We start from the raw sequence: 19913 nt of genomic DNA, 5'->3' as shown, positions 1-19913 counted from the left end.
TAGCATCCCAACGGAGAAAAGCATTGCCTAGGACTTGTTCTCTAACCGGAATGCTTTGGGCCTAGTTTTTGGAAGCTCACAGCAGAGGGCACGAAAGCTTCGTCTAGTTCTTTAAACAAGTCCAACAAAGTCCTCGAACAAAAAAAGCCCAACAACTTATTATTGAAATGACTAATTTATCTCTAACATATTTAGTTCATGAGGTTTTCATTAGTCAATGGCAATTTTGGAATTTTCAAACTATTATTAGGATGACTAATTTGGCCCTATTATATTTAGTTGCTTCTTGTTGAGATTTTTACTAACCAGGGACCTTTTGGGGTTTTTCAACCATTTTGTCTTTTTCTGAGTAGAACGATATTTTACATTAAGAGGAAGGGGAGTTCGGCTAAGCCATGTAATAGACAACCTAATTTGGTATCAAATTCGCCATATATGAGATTTGAACTTAATACTTCTCACTTGAGGAATACTACTAGACCATTGTACTGAGTGACAACCATTTTGTCTTTTTAAAGAGTTTTAAATTTCTTTTTCAGTTCATAGAACAAAATAAAAAAATGCATAAGGTGAGTAACTTTCATGGAATGACTTCACTGTCCTATAATATGTTAGTGACATATCAACCCATTAAGATGTTAATGAGTTGCCATTAACAGTAGAGATTTTTCAGCCCATGACGTTGTGACATAATATAAAACTGAGATTGATAATATAAGATAAAATTAAACTAAATAGATTTTAACGAGTATTGATTAACAACTCGGTTAATTTTTCACATGTGACAGTGTCATAGGCTCAAAATTGTTGTCATTGTTACCGCATGAGACAAATGGACTAGAGGGCCAGCCGTCCGACCAAAAACAAAAGAACACGGCGCCAATTTCAATCCCAAGATAAGGTTCTTGCGTTCTCTATTTCCCTCTTCTAATCCTCTCTCGCGCAATTTTGTGGCTCTCAATCTCCTTCCTTGATATACCACCCACGCCCTTCTGTTCTGAAGAGAAAGAGGAGAGAGAGGGGGAGAGAAACAAAGCCATTCTGATAAACCCTAAACCATGACTACTCTACAAGCTTCACTTCTTCTCAGCCTTTCACTCTCTCCAACACCTTCTTCTAAATTCAAACGCTTTCAGCTCTCCCGCTCCTCCGCCTCTTTTACTTGGACCCCTAATCTTTATCAAGCTGCGCCTCCAAGTTGTCAAAGTTTCGGATTTGTCCATCGTACTTTATCGATTTCTTGCACATTGCACCCTGACAATGCCAGTACGAATCAAGAATCGGACTTGGCGGTGAGTTCTGAAGTTGAAGAATCGAGTTTGAATGAATTTAGTGGTGGGAATAATTCAGTATCCAATGTGGGTAAGCCGGAAACTGAGGAATTTGGCGGAGAAAGGTTGGATTTTGAGGTGGAGAGTACGTCTGGGGAAATGGGTTTGGAGAATGGGGACGGAAAGAGTGAGAAGGTGGTGGAAATGGAGGGAAAGAGTGGGAACTTGGTTGGGCAGAAGAATGGAAATGGGATGCCATTGGTGGTGTTCTTGATGGGGTTGTGGGCAACTACAAGAAGTGGGTTCTCGAAGGTGTTGGCTTCCGATTGGTTCAGTTGGTGGCCATTTTCGCAGCACGAAAAGCGGTTGGAGCGTTTGATTGCAGAGGCTGATGCCAATCCCAAGGACGCTGTAAAGCAGAGTGCTTTGCTGGCTGAGCTCAACAAGCACAGGTTAAGCCATAGAGTATAATAATTATACTTTGTGTTATAATTTAAAGATAAGTTTTCCATTTTCTAAAGTTTATAATGTTATGTTGCTGTTCGTATATAATGGGATAACCAATTCAAGTGAACCATACGACTGTATTAGTCTCAGTCAACGGTGGAAGGAAACCATTTGCTATGGAAAGATTTCAAATGTAAATAATCTCATTAAACTACGAAAGGTAGTTTGGTGTTCCAAGAGCTGTGCGGTTATGTCCTTTCTTTGGTTGGTGTTCCCTTTGATAGTTTCATATTCTTTGTTGAGTGGCTATGCTCATGGAGTGGAGGTTTTGTTAAGAGGAATAATAGGGCTGTTGGAAGTCTTGAAAGATTATCCTCTTGGGTACTTTTTGTGCTCTCATTGGTTGGAAAGCAGTAGGCGTAATTTTTGGAGTGGAAGTTTCTGACTGGGAGTTAATTTAGACTTAATCAGTGTTTTGAATTTGTCCTTTCTTTGGGCATGCAATTTTTGAATTTGTTCTTTATTCATGTTTAATGATTGATAGGAAACTTGGTAAAGGAAAAGAGAATGAAGTTCTTAACTAATTACTAAAGAGGCTTCAATTTGATTTAACTTTTTATTCATATCTCTGGAGATTAAAATATAAAACTTTTTTCTTTGTTGAATGAATAGGATAGATTTTCAATTTTTGGCAATCCAAAGATGATTTCATGTTTATACACTTTAGTTACCATTTACTTAATTCTACTTCCGCGTCATGTTTGATTCTATCAAAATAGATTTGGTTTCATATTTCAATATATATACGAAATACTTTTGCATAATATGTAATTTTTCATCTTCCTTGGAGGACTAACACACGAGCAATTGGTTTGATTTATTTGTTTGTCAACCTTTGGGTATTCTCCCCCCTGCCTAGCACTGTTCCAGTTAATTAATCTTTTGGTATTTTCTTTCAGTCCTCAGTCTGTCATCAAGCGCTTTGAACAAAGGGATCATAGTGTGGACAGTAAAGGAGTTGCTGAGTATCTTCGAGCTCTTGTGGTCACTGATGCTATTTCTGATTATCTTCCAGACGACGAATCCGGAAAGCCGTCTAGCCTTCCTTTATTGGTAATCATGTTGTCCTGCATTATTTTTTTGTAGCTCTTCCCTATCCTCTCTTAAAAGGAAAAAAACTCTTCTTTATTGTTTTTATCTACTATAATATCACATCCTTTATCTTCCTGTTTTGGGTTCTTAGTTCTTACATACTGATCCTTGAGTGTGTCACTTCCTTTCGTGGTTTAATAAAAGTCCAAATTATATGAATGAACCAATAATATGCTAGAGGAGAAACGAAAAGAGGCACTAAGGCCTTTCACAGTAGTTTGAGTGACTGTTATAACTATATATAGGAATCAGGCAGCCTGAGTTTTACTTATAACACTACTGCTACACTAGTGCAAGTTCAATAACTGTAAGAGTCATATTCTTTTTTATAAAATTAGATTTTGCATAATTATAAGTATCACACTCATGAGTTTAATATAATGATCATGAGTTCAATACATTGGTATCACACTCAAATTTTTTGGCCAACTGTAGGTGGTGATTCCTATATGAGTTCAATATATTGGTATCACACTCACTTTTTTTGTCTTACTGTGAAAGGCCTTAGCCTATGAAATTAATTCGGATCAAAATATTTAATGGGTAAAAATGTCCTGATGGTTATGTAGTTGTAGATCCATATATTATAGTAGGCTACCTAAGAGTATTTAATCTAGTGGTCAGGCCCTTGGTTTGCTCCCAAGTGGTCCGGGGTTTGACTCTCTCCCATGGTACCCACCTAGCAAATGCTAGAGTTTCTTGCTCCCCAAATGTTGTGGGGTCTAGCGGGGGGGCCTAGTGATTAGTTGGGTCAAAGACTTGGAGGCACTAGTTTAAAAAAAAAAAAAAAAAAAAAAAAAAAAAAAAAATATATATATATATATATATATATATATATTAGAGTAGGCTTGAAAAGATTGGAAAATGGGTCAAAGCATATATAAGCTCATTTCATTAATGCAGAAGTAGGATTGTTATTTTAACCCCAGGAGCTTCCCATGGACACTTGCTATTCATACGGTGTTCCATGCATTCAGATTCTACGTGAGATGAGTGTGTGTTGCCAAAATAAAGCACTGCATAAACTCAGTCATTGTATAAGAATGATATGTACAATAACTTGTCTGTACATTTTAGTTGGAATGTTACCAAGACAAGATTGTAATGGTTCTATGTCACTTCCTGCACAATAGATAAAATTAGAAGCTCTTGATGCACCGATATTATGACTGGAAGACCGATTCTTTAATCACAGTAGGAACAGATTCCAAATGATTAGCATCGGAAATTAGAGAGATTAAAGCAATACAATCAATGCAGAGTAGGTCCACACAACAAGCATCTTCTTCTTGTTTTCAAGAAATAGTTAGATATCTTTATTGAACTTCAGTAGAGACATTTAGGCAAAACAGAATGAAACTTTTTGTTAACTATATAATGTCAATCGTTAATAGATCTGTTAGTTGGTTTTCTGTTCTTTGTTTTTGTTGTGGTGTTTGGGCTGGTCTGCTGGACCACCCTCTCTGTTTGCCTTTTTCTTTCTCCTAATAAAATTCTCTCTTTATCAAATTTTTTTTAAGTAAAACTAATGAAAAGGGCTCGAAAACTTTAAGTTTTAACGATAAGGACAAAATAAAGGGTAAAGTGAATAGTACCATGATTGACTTTTTAGTTTTAAAATGTGGTTTTTCGTTAAAGTGAGCAATACCGGGAGCTTTTCGTTAAAGTTCCCATTTTTTTATTAGAATTGTACTCATATTTCCTGCTGTACTCGAGTAACCTCAGGGAAAAAAAGCTCCCCACACCTTTCTATTACTCTTAACTGTGCTCTTGCAACATTTAATTTCTTCCTAGTTTTTATTTTTATTTTTATTTTTTGTGGCATATTTCCCTTGGTTCGGTACTTTCATTCTCTGGACATGCCTTTATCTTCTTTTTGTGTCCCCTGTGATATAGTAGTTTTATTTGAATGAGTGAGTATATATGCAGCTGCAAGAGCTGAAGCAGCGTGCATCAGGCAACATGGACGATCCCTTTCTGAGCCCTGGCATAAATGAGAAGCAGCCATTGCATGTGGTGATGGTAAGTTTCAGTTCGAACTGTAATCTTGGTGCAGACAAAGGTTGTCAGCGTTGTGTTCTTTTGTACTGGTTTGCATTGTTTTGATTTTCATTACATACTCTCTCTCTCTCTCTCTCCCCCTCTCCCCCTCTCTCTCCCCCTCTCCCTCTCCCTCTCTCTCCCCGCCCCCTTGCTTCTCTTTTAATCCTTATTCCTGAATCCTAATACACATCTCATTTATTAGGTTGAACCTAAAGTATCAAATAAATCTCGTTTTGCACAAGAGATTATATCAACTATCTTGTTCACAGTTGCGGTTGGATTAGTGTGGTATGAACATTTCATTTTCGTAGTCTCTCTCCCTCTCTGTGTATTTACTGGTTGTTTGCATTTAATCTCAAGTGTTCATGCTCTTTAATGTGGAACTTGGTAAGGTTCGTGGGTGCTGCTGCTCTTCAAAAGTACATAGGGAGCTTGGGTGGGATAGGTACATCTGGTGTTGGCTCAAGTTCTTCCTATGCCCCAAAAGAGTTGAATAAAGAAGTGACTCCTGAGAAGGTAGATGCTTAATGATCTGCAATCAGATTATTGATAGTATCTAAGACTTTCTACAATTAATTTCTCTAAATATCTCTCTCTCTCTCTCTCTCTCTCTCTCTCTCTCTTCTCTTCTCTTCTCTTCTCTTCTCTTTTGGTTCCATGAATCAGGAATTAATGTTGTAATATGCGCTGATCGCTTAAAGTCTGCAAAGAAAATTTAACATAGAATTTAATAAAGAGAAGCTAACCTTTTAAATGGGATAATTAGTCTCATGTTTTGCTGCAAGTTGTGTGCTATTTAGTAACTAGATTGGTACTCATCAAGACAAAAATGAATGCTCAAATTGTTACTGTCATGATTTTGTAGTTAAAAATTTGGTAGTCTATGCATTAATTGAGGTTTTCTTTTTGGTTTGGAGGGGCCTATGAATCAGTCATGGAGTTCAAACTGGTTGACAAACCATTTTCATTGTTTTCTTGCAGAATGTTAAAACATTTAAAGATGTAAAAGGTTGTGATGATGCAAAGAAGGAACTTGAAGAGGTTGTGGAGTACCTGAAAAACCCAACTAAGTTTACTCGCCTTGGGGGCAAGTTACCTAAGGTTTGTGTTAGATTTTGGATTGTATGTTTCATTCTTCTCGGTAGATATACTTTTATATTCTTTGCTACTCAAAAGCTGCAAGGAGAATCTTGTTTCCTTAGAATTGCTGTAATACATTAGTATTTGTCCCTCCAACACATACACATACTTTTTTCATGTTTTAACTAAAATCACATACTTTGTTGTTGTATTCTAATTTTGCATGTTTCATTGATGAATTATTGATTGGTTTAACATCTGAAGTCTTATTCAGGCCCTTCATGCTTTAAACGAAAGTTTCATTGATGTCAATATTTCCACTGATTTATCTGTAAATTTCGACCCATTTATATTTCATCGACAATTTAATCGGGATTATGCATGAGCGATTTTTATTTATTTATTCATTTTTTGCTTGATATAACATACGGGTCTAAGATATACTTAAATTGCAGGGAATTCTTTTGACAGGAGCACCAGGAACTGGAAAGACTTTACTTGCTAAGGTAAGTTGATTTATTATCCTCAATATTCTTGAAAATTTATGGTTGGAGTTATCAAATGTTATATTTGATCTCAGTAACGCTTTTTGACACTTGTAAATTAATATGCTCCTTAGAATTCATATCCAAACTTCTCCTGCTGCCAAATGACAAGCATTTTGTTAAGATGTTTTAAATTTGGTTTTAATGTAACACATGTTAACACCAGAATAAAGCTTCTAGAGTCCCTTATCGACCGCAGACGAAAACAGGGGACTCTCCTCATCTATAAAAGGAGATCTTTCTCCCACAATTTACCCCGGATTATCTTATTCTACTTAATCCATTATTAGAACTCACTAAATGATGATGATGTCTAAACCCTTGTTTATGTAAATTCTACATAATGGGAACTCCTCTATCCTGGTGGACATAGCCTAACTTAGGGTGAACCACATGCATCTTGTGTTTGCTTCCCTTATCTCTTGTCTCTTTACATACCATCCTCACTAGGTGACTGAAGCAACCTAGCAAGGGTCATATCTTGACACTTTCCGCTGTTCCAAAGTCAACCCGGTTTTGTGCATCAACACCTATCTTAAATGTTTATTGTGATAGTTCTTGTAATGTGCAAATTATGTATAATCTGATTTATGTTGGACCTTGAAGGCTATTGCTGGAGAAGCTGGTGTACCATTTTTCTATAGAGCAGGATCTGAATTTGAAGAAATGTAAGTCATCTTTGACTATTTTTTTTTTTTTTTTTTCCATAAAAAAATATGTCAACCTTAAGTGTGTTTTTTTTTTTTTTTTTAAGCTTTATGGTTTCCCATATTTCTTTTTCAGTGTCTCCGACACTTTTTCTCTGCTTGGGTTGTAGGATGCACTAAAAAGTGTTAAGAAACAATTTTCTTTTATTTATATAAGTGGGTTTGCTTACTATTAAGCTAGATTCTACTGAGAATAATTTGAAGTACTGGTGTTTTGGACTGGTGAAATAATTTATACTATTTATTGGAGATGGTTAAAATCAATTATCCTATGCAGTACAACTCATATGTTCATCATAAGTTATATTCTGTCATCTATCTCAGGTTTTTTAGAAACATAATTTCCTTGTAATATTTCTCACCAATGAAATACCATTTATCTATTAAATGTTTTATATATTTATTTTTAAAATATCATCTCTGTAAACCTTTTCCTGCATTGTTTGTTATCTAACCCATTATTATGAGGTCAGTACCTGAAAATTGAATTGTAGCCCTTGCTCATTATTTAAATTGTTCAGTACTTTTTTTAAGTGTTTTTTTTTTTATTTCCTTAGTTATCTTGTGTGAACTGATATTGCTTTGATATGGGATTACTTAATATTACCATGTCCGAAGTGATCTCATGTTATTTGAATGACAGGTTTGTTGGAGTTGGTGCTCGCCGTGTAAGGTCCTTATTCCAAGCAGCCAAAAAAAAGGTTTGTGGTTGATGAGGCATTCTTTGGTGAAAATTTGGCACGCATGGAAAACTTTTTTATTAGAATATGGATTGGAATTGATTAATTAAGAAAATAAGACTTTTAATCGAGGCAACTAGTCATCATGAAAGAACCGCAATAAAAAAGATGAAATAATTTGGCATGCAAATACATAAAATAGAGACAAAATGATCACAACTGTGCCCATATGGTATTCCCTGTGTAAAGCGGGACAGGTTAGGGAAAGAAACTATGAGAGATTAAGAGAAGAGACTACAGAGATGGAGTTACAAGCACTTAGAAAAGGATCTTAGTATGGTAGGTAAGGCTTCTAGAGGTGGGGTGATGAGAAATGAGAATCACATAGCGAAATAAATGGATAAGTTATTCCACGAAATTCGACTGACAGCAATGTTCTTGATTCTCGACACAGTTGTTGCGAGGGCCCGTAAAGGAGAGAAGAGGAACCAATCCAGCCTCAGCCTCCATAATGAAACCATAAAATATTCTCATGCTCCTCGTCATTTAACCCCCATTTCGCTCACACAATAGTCTTCATTTTGTTTTCATAGGGTAATAGCATTCCTCAGAATTTGTTATTATTATTTTCTAAAATTGTGCACGCTGCCATACAAATGATTTGTTATGTTCTTTGCACGTGTTTCTTATTATTTATTGTAAGATTTCAAAATGTCACAGGCTCCTTGCATCATCTTTATTGATGAAATAGATGCTGTTGGGTCCACTAGGAAACAATGGGAAGGGCATACGAAGAAAACGCTGCATCAACTACTTGTAGAAATGGATGGTTTTGAGCAGAATGAGGTATATTAAAGCACTGTCAAGCATAGTTCAAGGTTTAATAAATGAAGTCTTTCTAGTTTATATAGTTTAAAGGTAGTTACACCTTTATCTGCAGATTTATTGTTTTGGGTTTCTCTAGGTGACAAGATTAATGTATAAGGTGTCATAAAATATGTCTTAGAGTGCCTAAGTGTATTAGTGTGGATATGTCAGAGTTCCTAAGCATATTAATGTGGATCTTTCCTGTTTCTTACCAATTAGCCTAGAAAAGGTTGTAAGCTTATAAATTTTGAATTAGTAAACCGAGGTCTGTTATTTCCTGCTTGTTTATGCGGCATCAGTTGACTTGGAGTGATTCCAAGGCACCTTCAGTGTGGTCGGTGTGATGCCGGAATTTTTCTAATTTCTGTATAGAATTATTTTGATACACCTTTGGTGATGCCAAAGGCTGGAGTGAGTCCGAACCTATATGTATTCCCATCTCTTGTTACTGTCCTACATCAGCCATTACCTGTATTCATGGTTTCATATTTGATACATCTAAATTGTTATAATTTGTGAAGGGAATAATTCTGATGGCTGCAACAAACTTGCCTGATATTCTTGATCCAGCATTGACAAGGCCTGGTAGATTTGATAGGCATGTAAGTTATTTATATTATCTATTGATTACACTATTTTATTTTTATGATTTCATTTCATTTTATAAGCATCAATTCATTACACTATCTTTTATCTTGGGAAATGGTTGTGGAGATTCCAAGTGCAGATGAAAGCCTTTTGTTATGTTGGCATTATAGTAAGATCACTTAGGGATAGCTCTTTCTTTGAGAATTTTCTGAATTTGAATATACCTGTTGTTTATTGTTTGTGGTATTCTTTGCTGGTTTTCTTTTTGTAATTATGGTTGGTGATGCAGTTTGGTTTCCTGTTTTAGAGCATCCTAGATCTCTGCTCCAGTAAACATGTTGTCCGTTATTTCTACTACTTCCTTTAAATTTGTAGAAACTGAAGCCACAAAGATTAGTGAGCAACAAAACTTTCTTCTAGCAACGATCAAGGTCTCCTTGCTAATTTCCACTTCCAATCACCTATATGATGTTGAAAGCCTTGTTAATCAAGACCACTTAAACACTAGGTTGACACGCAAACCAGAAACATGGCTTGTAAATTCGTAATCCTTCAACATCAACTTCCAACCAAGATCTCTCAAGAAGTACCAATTCCCAATATCTAACACAGCGGAAAATATAGGAAAGCCATAGAGCAGCATCTAAACCAAAGAACACAACAATTTGAATCCATCATATTAATTAAACTCTCAAACTTTGTAATGATGGACTGGAATTTGAATATTACAACAGAAAACTAGGCTTTTAAAATGCCACCATAACCTAATCCTTCTTGGTAATATAACAAGGACAGTGGAATTTGAATGAAAAATCGTAATTAATAAAGGGGAAAGAAAAACCAAATAGGAAAAGGAAAACTAATGAAGTCTTTATAGGATAATCATCCTAATCGAGCTTGTAGTCCATCACCACCTCCACTAGGGAAAAGTTTGACCTCAAATTCTCTACTGCATGCAATGGCATCCCAATAATATGGCAGGTAAATGACATAGGTATTGTCATTAATCTTCTTGAGGATTTTGTAAGGGCCATAATTACTAGACTTCAACTTATTGTAAGTACCAACAGGGAATCTCTCATTCCTTAGAGGAATCATTCAATCATCACATGGTCCCTTCAATGAACACCTTAGCTTTTTCATATGTAAATTTGCACCGGTTTTATACTTTACATTCATGTCCTCTAACTTTTAACATCCTCTTGGATTACTTTTACACCTTTCCAAAGGTTTTAGCTGTCAAACTAAATCCATGGACTTTGGGAAGCCTCCTTAAATCTAAAACATGCTTAGGAACAGAAACATAAACCGGTGACGCTATTGGTTTTAGGATGCGTAATGCCAAACACCTTCCATAAAGTAAGAAAAGGCCAAGAAACTTTTTATCATGACCAGATGTAATTGAGGAAGTCTGTAATATGACCACTTCTCAAATGAACAACCTTGCTATGTTTGATGTATCAGCAGTCTTCTATGAGGAATAAATGTGCCATATTTGAATACCTCAAGAAAAGATTCCACTCCTCTTTGTGTACCAGGCAGTCCCAAAATCACTGCTATGTTATTTTATACAATTCACTTTTTGGGAACACTTTGTATAGGGATGAGGTGGAGATCTCACATTTACACTTTGCAGATGACACTATATATTTTCTACTTGTGAAGGAGCAGGAGTTTGGAACTTATTCATGATTCTGAAAGTTTTTGGTATTTTTTATGGGATGAAAATGAATAAGAAAAATTGTTCAATTGCAGGGATAACATACCGGAGTTTTGGTTTATGAATTACCATTGCCTTTGGTTTGTGTTATGGGAAGATGGCGTTATAAATACTTCGGTCTTCCATTAGGGTGGATGTGGTGAAATTTTTTTCCTTCCAAAGGTGGAAATTTACCATTGCCCTTGGGTTGTGTTATGGGAAGTAGCATGCCAATCTATTGTTTTTCATTGTTAGGATTCCTATAAATGTGGCTAAAAGGCTTGAGTATGATGAAAATTTTCTGTGGGATGGGTAAATGAAAGAAACAAGGATCATGTGGTAAGATGGAATGTGATAGCTCAAGTAAACGACGGGTGTCTTAGGGGTGGGAAACTTGGTGAAGAGGAAAAAAACTATGCTTGGAAAAAAAAGGCTGAATCTTTTAATACTTCCATGGCTAGTTTGTATTTCATCCCTTTTCCTTTTGTCTTTGGATTTTGGGACTCAGTAATTTGAATGACGTAGAGCAGGAGGAGCTAACTGAGCTATTTTCTCTACGAGAAATTATTGTGCTGATCCATCTAGACAGGATAAAGAATGAATTGGAATCTTCAGAAGATTCTTCTTGTAAGTCAAAAGCTAATGGACAAAGCTAAAGTACCACCTGAGGTCAAGGTTCTAGTTTGGGTTATTGCTCAAAGGAAGGTGAATACCTTTTGGTATTGGTGAGGAAACCTTGTTGGTGCCTTTATATTCAATCATGTGCAACGTGCAAAAGTGATCTGAAATGTTTGAACCAACCACTTCTTCTCACTTTTGAGTTGTATTTTCGTTGTGGTTAATGTTAATGCTGCTTTGGAGGCCACTTTTAGTTTGGCAATTCCATTTACTTGCGATGTATTATTAACTGAAGAATTAAAGTTTTCTTGAAGATAGAAAAGGGGTTTGGTGCTAGGAAGATAGGCTGGGCTGGCAATACTTTGGGCTGTTTGGTTGGAGAGGAATAGGAGAATTTTTAAAGTTGTACAGTCCAGAACTTGAACGACCAATGGGAGAGAGTTCAACAATTGGCATCCTTGCTGCATTGGGATTGTTCTTTGCATGTTGCACATGATTGAATATAAAGGCACAAATAAGGTTTCCTCACCTTATTGGTGCCTTTATATTCAATCATGTGCAACGTGCAAAAGTGATCTGAAATGTTTGAACCAACCACTTCTTCTCACTTTTGAGTTGTATTTTCGTTGTGGTTAATGTTAATGCTGCTTTGGAGGCCACTTTTAGTTTGGCAATTCCATCTACTTGCGATGTATTATTAACTGAAGAATTAAAGTTTTCTTGAAGATAGAAAAGGGGTTTGGTGCTAGGAAGATAGGCTGTGCTGGCAATACATTGGGCTGTTTGGTTGGAGAGGAATAGGAGAACTTTTAAAGTTGTACATTCCAGAACTTGAACGACCAATGGGAGAGAGTTCAACAATTGCCATCCTTGCTGCATTGGGATTGTTCCATGTTTAGGAACTGATCTTTTCATCGATCGCCCTCCTTGCCCTTAGCTTTATTGAAATGCTGCAGTAGATTAGCTTATTCTTAGTTGTTGTCCAGGCTTACTCTGATATGCAAGTTTGGTGACAGTTTTCATGAGCACGTATAATTTTCATCTTTTCTCAGTAAAAGAAATTCAGTCTGCTTAGAAAATCAGTTCATGACATTTGTTTTAGATTTATGTAGGTTTTATAATCAATTTATCCGTAGAAATTTTTGTTTGGCTTTGAAAGATAGTAGACTGACAAATATTATTAAATAGATTGTTGTTCCTAATCCGGATGTGCGAGGTCGTCAAGAAATATTGGAGCTCTATCTACAGGACAAACCATTGGCTGATGATATAGATGTTAAAGCTATTGCTCGTGGGACACCAGGATTCAATGGGGCAGGTCAAGTCCTTTCATTCTATTAAATTAGCATTTCTTTCATAGAAAATTGTGTTTTTGTCTCAAAGTTTGTGTCTGCTGGCCTGAACCTCTCCATTTCTGTATTTTCTTTTTTCGTTCTCTACTTGGTCAGATCTTGCAAACTTGGTAAATATTGCTGCCATTAAAGCTGCTGTTGATGGCGCTGAGAAGCTGACTGCTTCACAGTTGGAGTTTGCGAAGGACAGGATTGTTATGGGTACTGAAAGGAAAACAATGTTCATATCTGAGGATTCGAAAAAGGTATTCATATCCTTCACATGTAAATTGAATTTAATGTTACAACCTCCGTTTGTATTGAACGTTTTGTTCATTTTGAATTTATGCTTGATGATTGTTTGTGTTCTTAAAGTTCAGTTTACACGTGCATGATGATAAAACTGTGTTCTTAAAGTTCAATTTCATGTTGAGAACCAGTTCAAACCTGTGCTGCTTTTGAAATCATTCTTGAAATCTGGGTACTCTGACCACACATGTGATTGAAAAGACTAGAATAGTATAATTGGAAAAGATCTAAGGACACAGATTTTCTTTAGGAGATACGGCATATGATAATGGTAACGGTATGAGAATTTATATGAGTAGAACAAAGATAAAGATTATGGCCCGAGCATCACACATTCACATGTGTGACAATCTAAAACAGATCTTTGCTTAGGACTTGCTTCTTAACTGTTGGGACATGGTTTATATTTTAGAGTGTGGCGTCCAGTGTTAGGCTATACTTTTTACCCCGATACCCATAACCTAACTGAACCTGAAGCCTAATTGGGCAAGGAAAAAGAAGCTTCAAAGGACAAGGAGCTTTGTTTAAATGATTGGAGCATCTGTTTAAAAACATGTACACTGGGCACCCTTCTAGAGGGGATGCCCTTGTTGTAGTCATTAGTAGTCATTATTGCATATTCACTAATTAGGAAAGAAAAAGGGTCTGCTTTACGGATGCCTCACAAACAATTTCGACAAAAGTGCCTTGTTGTTTATTGGTTTTAACATTCTTTGCACTTTAATTAAGGGCTGCATTTTATCTAGTCATGCTTTGGGAAAAAAGAAAAATAAAAAAAAGACTGCTGTTTTGTTTACTGTAATGATCCAGCCCCTTTTTCCCTCTCCCACCTGATAGAGAACCAAGCCCACAATTTAAGTGTTTCGAAACTCTATTTTCTCTTGAGACCTACCAGTTAATGCCACGTATATCTTCTCTTCTATGTTTCAGTCTGAAGAAGGCAGTAGCTTGACACACATTTTGACACTTTCTTAGGTCGTACACCCTAATGTATTTCAACAGCCCAACTGTCTATCTTTTAGATCTCTTTCAGATCATCTCTGCTAATAATAACCCAAACCCGAAACTAGTGGCAGCCATTTTCTTCACTACAAATGAATGTCTAAACGGTTTTGAATCTGTCTAATTTTTTGCTAGGATGATCATGAATGCTGAATTGTCCATTATGGAATGGATTGGGAACTACCATATATATATGTGTGTGTGTGTGTGTGTGTGTGTTTATATACACACACACATGATCGGGAGACATTTTTTGACACATCTTAACAGACATGATCGGGAGACATTTTTTGACACATCTTAACAGACATTTTAGACTGTTGGATTAAAGTACTTTCAATGGTTGAGATTGAACCCATTATCATAAAGTAATTCAAATTACCATAACAATTTGACAGTTGATATTTACATTCTTCTCTCTTTCCTCGATTGCCGTGCCCTAATTTTACCTGTCTTAATTTTTCTCTTCTTGTTTCTCTCTTTTCTACTTCAACTCTCATGTTAGGAATCCATTAGTTTCCCTAGCCATTGTTATACTGTTTACATCAATTTAGCTTTGAATCTGATCATTGAAGTATTAACTCAAGAAGTGAGGTCATCCAAGTGAGGGAACCTCAATTCACTGTTACAATAGAACGAAGTTTTTGAAGCCACTGAACCTGTAATCTTTCACATTGGATAATCCCTTGAATAATTATTTTAAGGGACACCTTGTCACCTTGTGGTACTCACTCCAGATTTTATTTCAAGTTTCAACAATCTAATTTATTTTTTTAGGTATCCCTTAACGATGAATCTTGCAAATTAGACAAATCCAAAACCACTAAGCCATCTATTTGTACCCCCAAAAACATAGACAAATAAGGTGTTTCAAGAACCCTGAAAGGACAATCATCTAATTAAGTGGGTTAATGGTTTCGGGGTTGAGTATTTTTCCAAGGATGATCTTTGAGGGAAGACGTAAAAATAGATGGTTCAAATTATTGAAATACAATATAGATGGGGACTAGTTTTGGGGTACACTCCATGTTCTTTTACATTGATGCGAACCATTTATTTTTCAAATCTCCATTCATAGATTATCCTTGCAAGAAATCAAATCAATTTGAAACCATTACCTTTTTTATTCTTATGAGCAAATTTGAATGTTTCTTTGAACACAATGTTCGTCAATTTCTTTGAGCACAATTAGATACCTCAGTCACACCTGATTTTGCTAATATTTGCAAGGGTGTTCCGTGAAGTGAAACTTGAATAGATAGTTCGGATCGTTGAAATTCAATGTGGAGTGGCCCCACAACTAGTCTCCCATATCTTAGAAAACATGTATATACATAATGTATATATTTGTCTATCTTTGGAATGGACGTGCTTCGACCTTATATCAATAATGCATCAATAGCGTGTCAATGGATGCATCAAATTGATACGTTATGTTGGTGACAATGATTATGACAAATTATTGATGCCAGCTTTAAATAAAGAACGGACAAATGTTATTGTAGACGGAATATTAGTAAGGGTTGTCGGACTTAGCTGAGAAGAGAATGAAGTTGGATGTGCAAAACAGATTGAATTTGTGAGTTTGTTCATATGTTGTTGTGGGAATGGCAGTAGTGAGTCAGTGATTGTGATAGCAGCCTCCTTTTTCCTGGTTTGGTTTTTTCAGTGATAGTAAAGAGTTTAAATATATGTATGTAGGTGATGTAGTCATATTGTCATCTGTTTTGCCTCTATATTCTAGTGCAGATTCTAATTTGGACCATTGCGTCCAGAAACGTTTTAGTTATTACAAATAGTCTGCTTACAGTTTGACCTTGCATTGTTATTTGCTAATATGCTTACCCATCGTTCAGCTCACGGCATATCATGAAAGTGGTCATGCAATTGTTGCTTTGAATACTGAGGGGGCACATCCAATTCACAAGGCAACAATTATGCCTCGTGGGTCTGCTTTAGGAATGGTCACCCAGCTCCCATCAAATGATGAGACATCAGTTAGCAAGAGGCAGTTGTTAGCCCGTCTTGATGTCTGTATGGGAGGAAGAGTGGCAGAAGAGATCATCTTCGGTCAGGATTATATCACAACTGGAGCAAGCAGTGATCTTCACACAGCTACAGAGCTTGCCCATTATATGGTATTTCTATTTTTCCTCTTATGTAAAAATTCATATTTTTCAAATCCAGTATTCATTCCCTTAAAAGTATTGATGTAAACATGTTAATATTCCTCCTAATTAATTTTATCTGCTCCTTGGATAGCTTTGCAAATTGTTCAGTCAATGCAATTGTATGTTTGAAATGGCCTTTCTTCATCTTTTGCTTAGTTATTAAATATATGCTCTGCTTTTGTAATGTTTGCCTTCAGAATTTCCATCTTGTGGTGACTGAAGCACTAGTCCTTTCTCAATTTCATCTTTTGCTCAGAAATAAGCACTTTTATGTTAATCGCCTAATGCTGTTGTCAACTTTGTGATTAAGGTATCAAACTGTGGCATGAGCAACATCATTGGGCCAGTTCATATCAAAGATCGTCCGAGTCCAGAAATGCAATCTCGTATTGACGCTGAAGTATGTTCTCGGAATCCTGGGTGATCATTATGAAATGATTATGATATTAGTTTGGGACCTAAATTTGGTTTAAATTGTTCTACAGGTGGTGAAACTGTTAAGAGAAGCATACGATCGTGTAAAAGCACTTCTGAAGAAGGTTTGTACGATATTTTATTGATTTATTTTGCACTAGATGCGTAGAACAGGATATGGGATATGGTCCCATAAAACAATATGAACATCTCCAAAAACTGGAAATCTCTCTCTCTGTCTCTCTCTCTCTCTCTCTCTCACACACACACACACACACACACACACACACACACACAAATGGTAAACCCGATTTGAAATTTGGATATGTCATCATGAGACGAGGCTTCCAATCTAGAAATTCATATCAATCAAATAGATGCAGATGGTGGATAAGGGAAGCAAAAAATAAAAAATAAAAAAGTTGATTGATGCTTTTCAATTTTATAATGCAATTTTATAGTTCAGACCCTGCCTCTTTTGTTTTTGGTAGAAGAGAAGGGGAGGAGAGTGGAGCAGAAAGAAAGAAAGATGGACAAGGAAAGGAGGTTGCCGGTGGGAGAGCTGTTGTGGAGGTTGCCGGTGGGTGGATTGGGTGGCCATGTTTTGGGGGGTTTAATTTCAGTGGGTGGCTTTAACAAGGGATATGGATAAAACAGGAATTTTGATCATATTTTGTAGGTGGGGAGTGATTTCAGCAGATTTAGAGGAGTCTATAGAGCTTCACTTAAAAAAATTACGAAAACCCTTACGGTATCCTGACTGTATCCGCCATGTATTCTTCTAGTCGATTCGTAGCGATATTTGAAATTCTAGTATGTCAAGAAGTTACATGGCATATATCCAGAAACTTCTTTCGGGGAACATTTTATATCTGTACAAAATCTTTTATGATGCAGTCATTCTATTGCCTTGGCACTAGAAACATTACCGCACAAGATAGTTTGATGCGTTAAGCATTTTATGTTGCCTTTACACTTGAAAATTGCACCTCTTGTTTGTTGCTTTGTTACTTTGCTTGGACTTGGCTGACTCCTTTTTTTCTTTAACATTTTTCAGCATGAAGAGGCATTGCATACATTGGCAAATGCACTTTTAGAGTACGAAACCCTTGGTGCAGAAGAAATCAAGCGTATTCTTCTTCCGTATCAGGATGGCTTGCTACCCGAGCAACAAGAGGAGCAACAAGAGGGGGATCTTGTACTGGTTTAAACTTCATCTCCTTTTCTTTGATGTAATTTTATCCTCTCTTTTTTTCGGGAAAAAGGGGAAAAGGAGGGGTGGGGTTTGGGGCGGGCGGAGCGGCGCCGGTGGTTGTATAGTGTATCTGATGCAGTACTGCTTACGAAACTTTTCCGATAGCATCCACACTGCATTTTAGGAATTGTGCCCATTTAGTTTGGAACATCACTTTTACTCTCGACTTCAATTGAAGGAGGATACAAATAAACACAAATAAAGAATATTTCCACAATCTTGGCAGAATTTTTTTTATACGAATTTTGAACAATGAAATGCATTATTTTGTACTAAGCTATGTTGATTGCTTTGGATGATTGAGAATACAATATGTACCGATTGTATTGTCAATCAATTGCTTTGGAACAATTGAGGGTAACATATGGTAAAAGGTCTGTATCAACAGAGTTCATATGGCTTCGCCACCTTATAGTGAGAATGATAACTCACTACTCAAGGATATTTCACGACTATGAGTGATATCTAGTTGTATATCTTATTTCCCAAGTTAATGTAAAACAAGTACATAGAACTTATTCAATTGAAATTATAATGCAATATGATTCTTCTTAATAGGTGCGGATAATAATGTCAAACCCCTAGTGTGATTAATCGCTTTACTTTCGTGATCCAAACTCAAGTCAATTTGATAATTATTACCGAAAACACTTGACATTCTGGCCGAAGAATTTCAGGATCATAGTAACGAAGTTTTGGACCTTCACATGTCATCACGAATAAGTGGATGACCCGAACGATACAGTTGTTAGCCCACTTAGAGGCGTAGTGCATAATCACAAAGTTATGGACTTATTCATATGCAGGGCCGGTTTAGAGATTTTTGAGGTCCAGGATGACGTTAAAAAATATCTTCTGTTTGGCTAATCACAAAGTTATGAACGGTACACTCATGCTTTGTAACTTCTGTTTGGCTACCAAGAAAGTATCTTTATATAAAATTACGAATACCGTTTTGTTTTTGGTTAATTTACAAATACCCTTTTGTTTGTTTGCTGAGAAAATGTGAATTTCGTAAATTTCAAGAAGCTGGAAAAGCGGAAGGTCCTCAGCAACATCGAGAAGGCTGGGCTTTTGTCCAAGGCGGAGGAGCTCGGGGTCAACCTGTCGTCGATTGAAAAAAAAAAAAAATGTTCAACAGGTGAAACAGATCACCCATTAGCTTAACAGGTTGGGTTTGAATGATCCGTTAAATTGACGGGTCGGGTTAAACCAAACTCAAACCTAATAAACCCGACCCGTTTATAGGTCTAGTTTACACATTTGACATGTCGATAGAACTCTATGCAAGAACTTGGCTAGTTTGATCACGTTCGGTGTACTCAATCTCTATTGAACACTTACATACTTATCTTAGTGTATAACACTAATGGCAAGAGACCCACCATTCTTTATTCGAGAGGATATAGTACGTAGCGATCTATCTGAAATAAAGATATCCACAAATATAATCCTATCATCGCCAATAGTTTAGGATTGCACATACTTAAGAGGGTCTCTATCAACAGAATTCCTATGAGTTCTCCAACTGAGATGGACTACCTCAATTTACGTGTAATGTTATTACGGATCCACTATTCCGTATTAGTTTCTTAATCTCCAATTGCTGGTCTCGGACCACGTTATTAATTACGATTGTCAAGGGTTTGTCGTTTGATGATTGACTTTTAGGCATACAGCCAACACGGCCAACAGGTTGTAGTACGACTCGAGCCGAACAACCCGATGCCCACC

The 19913-nt window shown here is 36.4% G+C and overlaps 1 protein-coding gene across 1 annotated transcript; it reads left to right on the top strand.

The window, feature by feature from the left end:
* The first annotated feature begins 821 nt into the window (after positions 1 to 821).
* On the top strand, positions 822 to 18396 carry FTSH11 (FTSH protease 11). The gene is made up of 17 exons (XM_068448900.2): positions 822 to 1723; positions 2678 to 2831; positions 4800 to 4892; positions 5116 to 5201; positions 5306 to 5429; positions 5895 to 6014; positions 6449 to 6499; positions 7145 to 7206; positions 7889 to 7946; positions 8646 to 8771; positions 9314 to 9394; positions 12886 to 13015; positions 13146 to 13294; positions 16196 to 16477; positions 16821 to 16910; positions 16996 to 17049; positions 17982 to 18396. The coding sequence occupies exons 1-17, from the start codon at positions 1059 to 1061 to the stop codon at positions 18132 to 18134; spliced, it is 2478 nt and encodes an 825-aa protein (XP_068305001.2). The 5' UTR covers positions 822 to 1058; the 3' UTR covers positions 18135 to 18396.
* Positions 18397 to 19913: the final 1517 nt, after the last annotated feature.

Source organism: Pyrus communis, chromosome 6, assembly GCF_041283825.1.
Source record: "Pyrus communis isolate YQ-2024b chromosome 6, ASM4128382v1, whole genome shotgun sequence".
Taxonomy (NCBI): domain Eukaryota; kingdom Viridiplantae; phylum Streptophyta; class Magnoliopsida; order Rosales; family Rosaceae; genus Pyrus; species Pyrus communis.
This window is presented reverse-complemented; position numbering and strand designations above follow the sequence as displayed.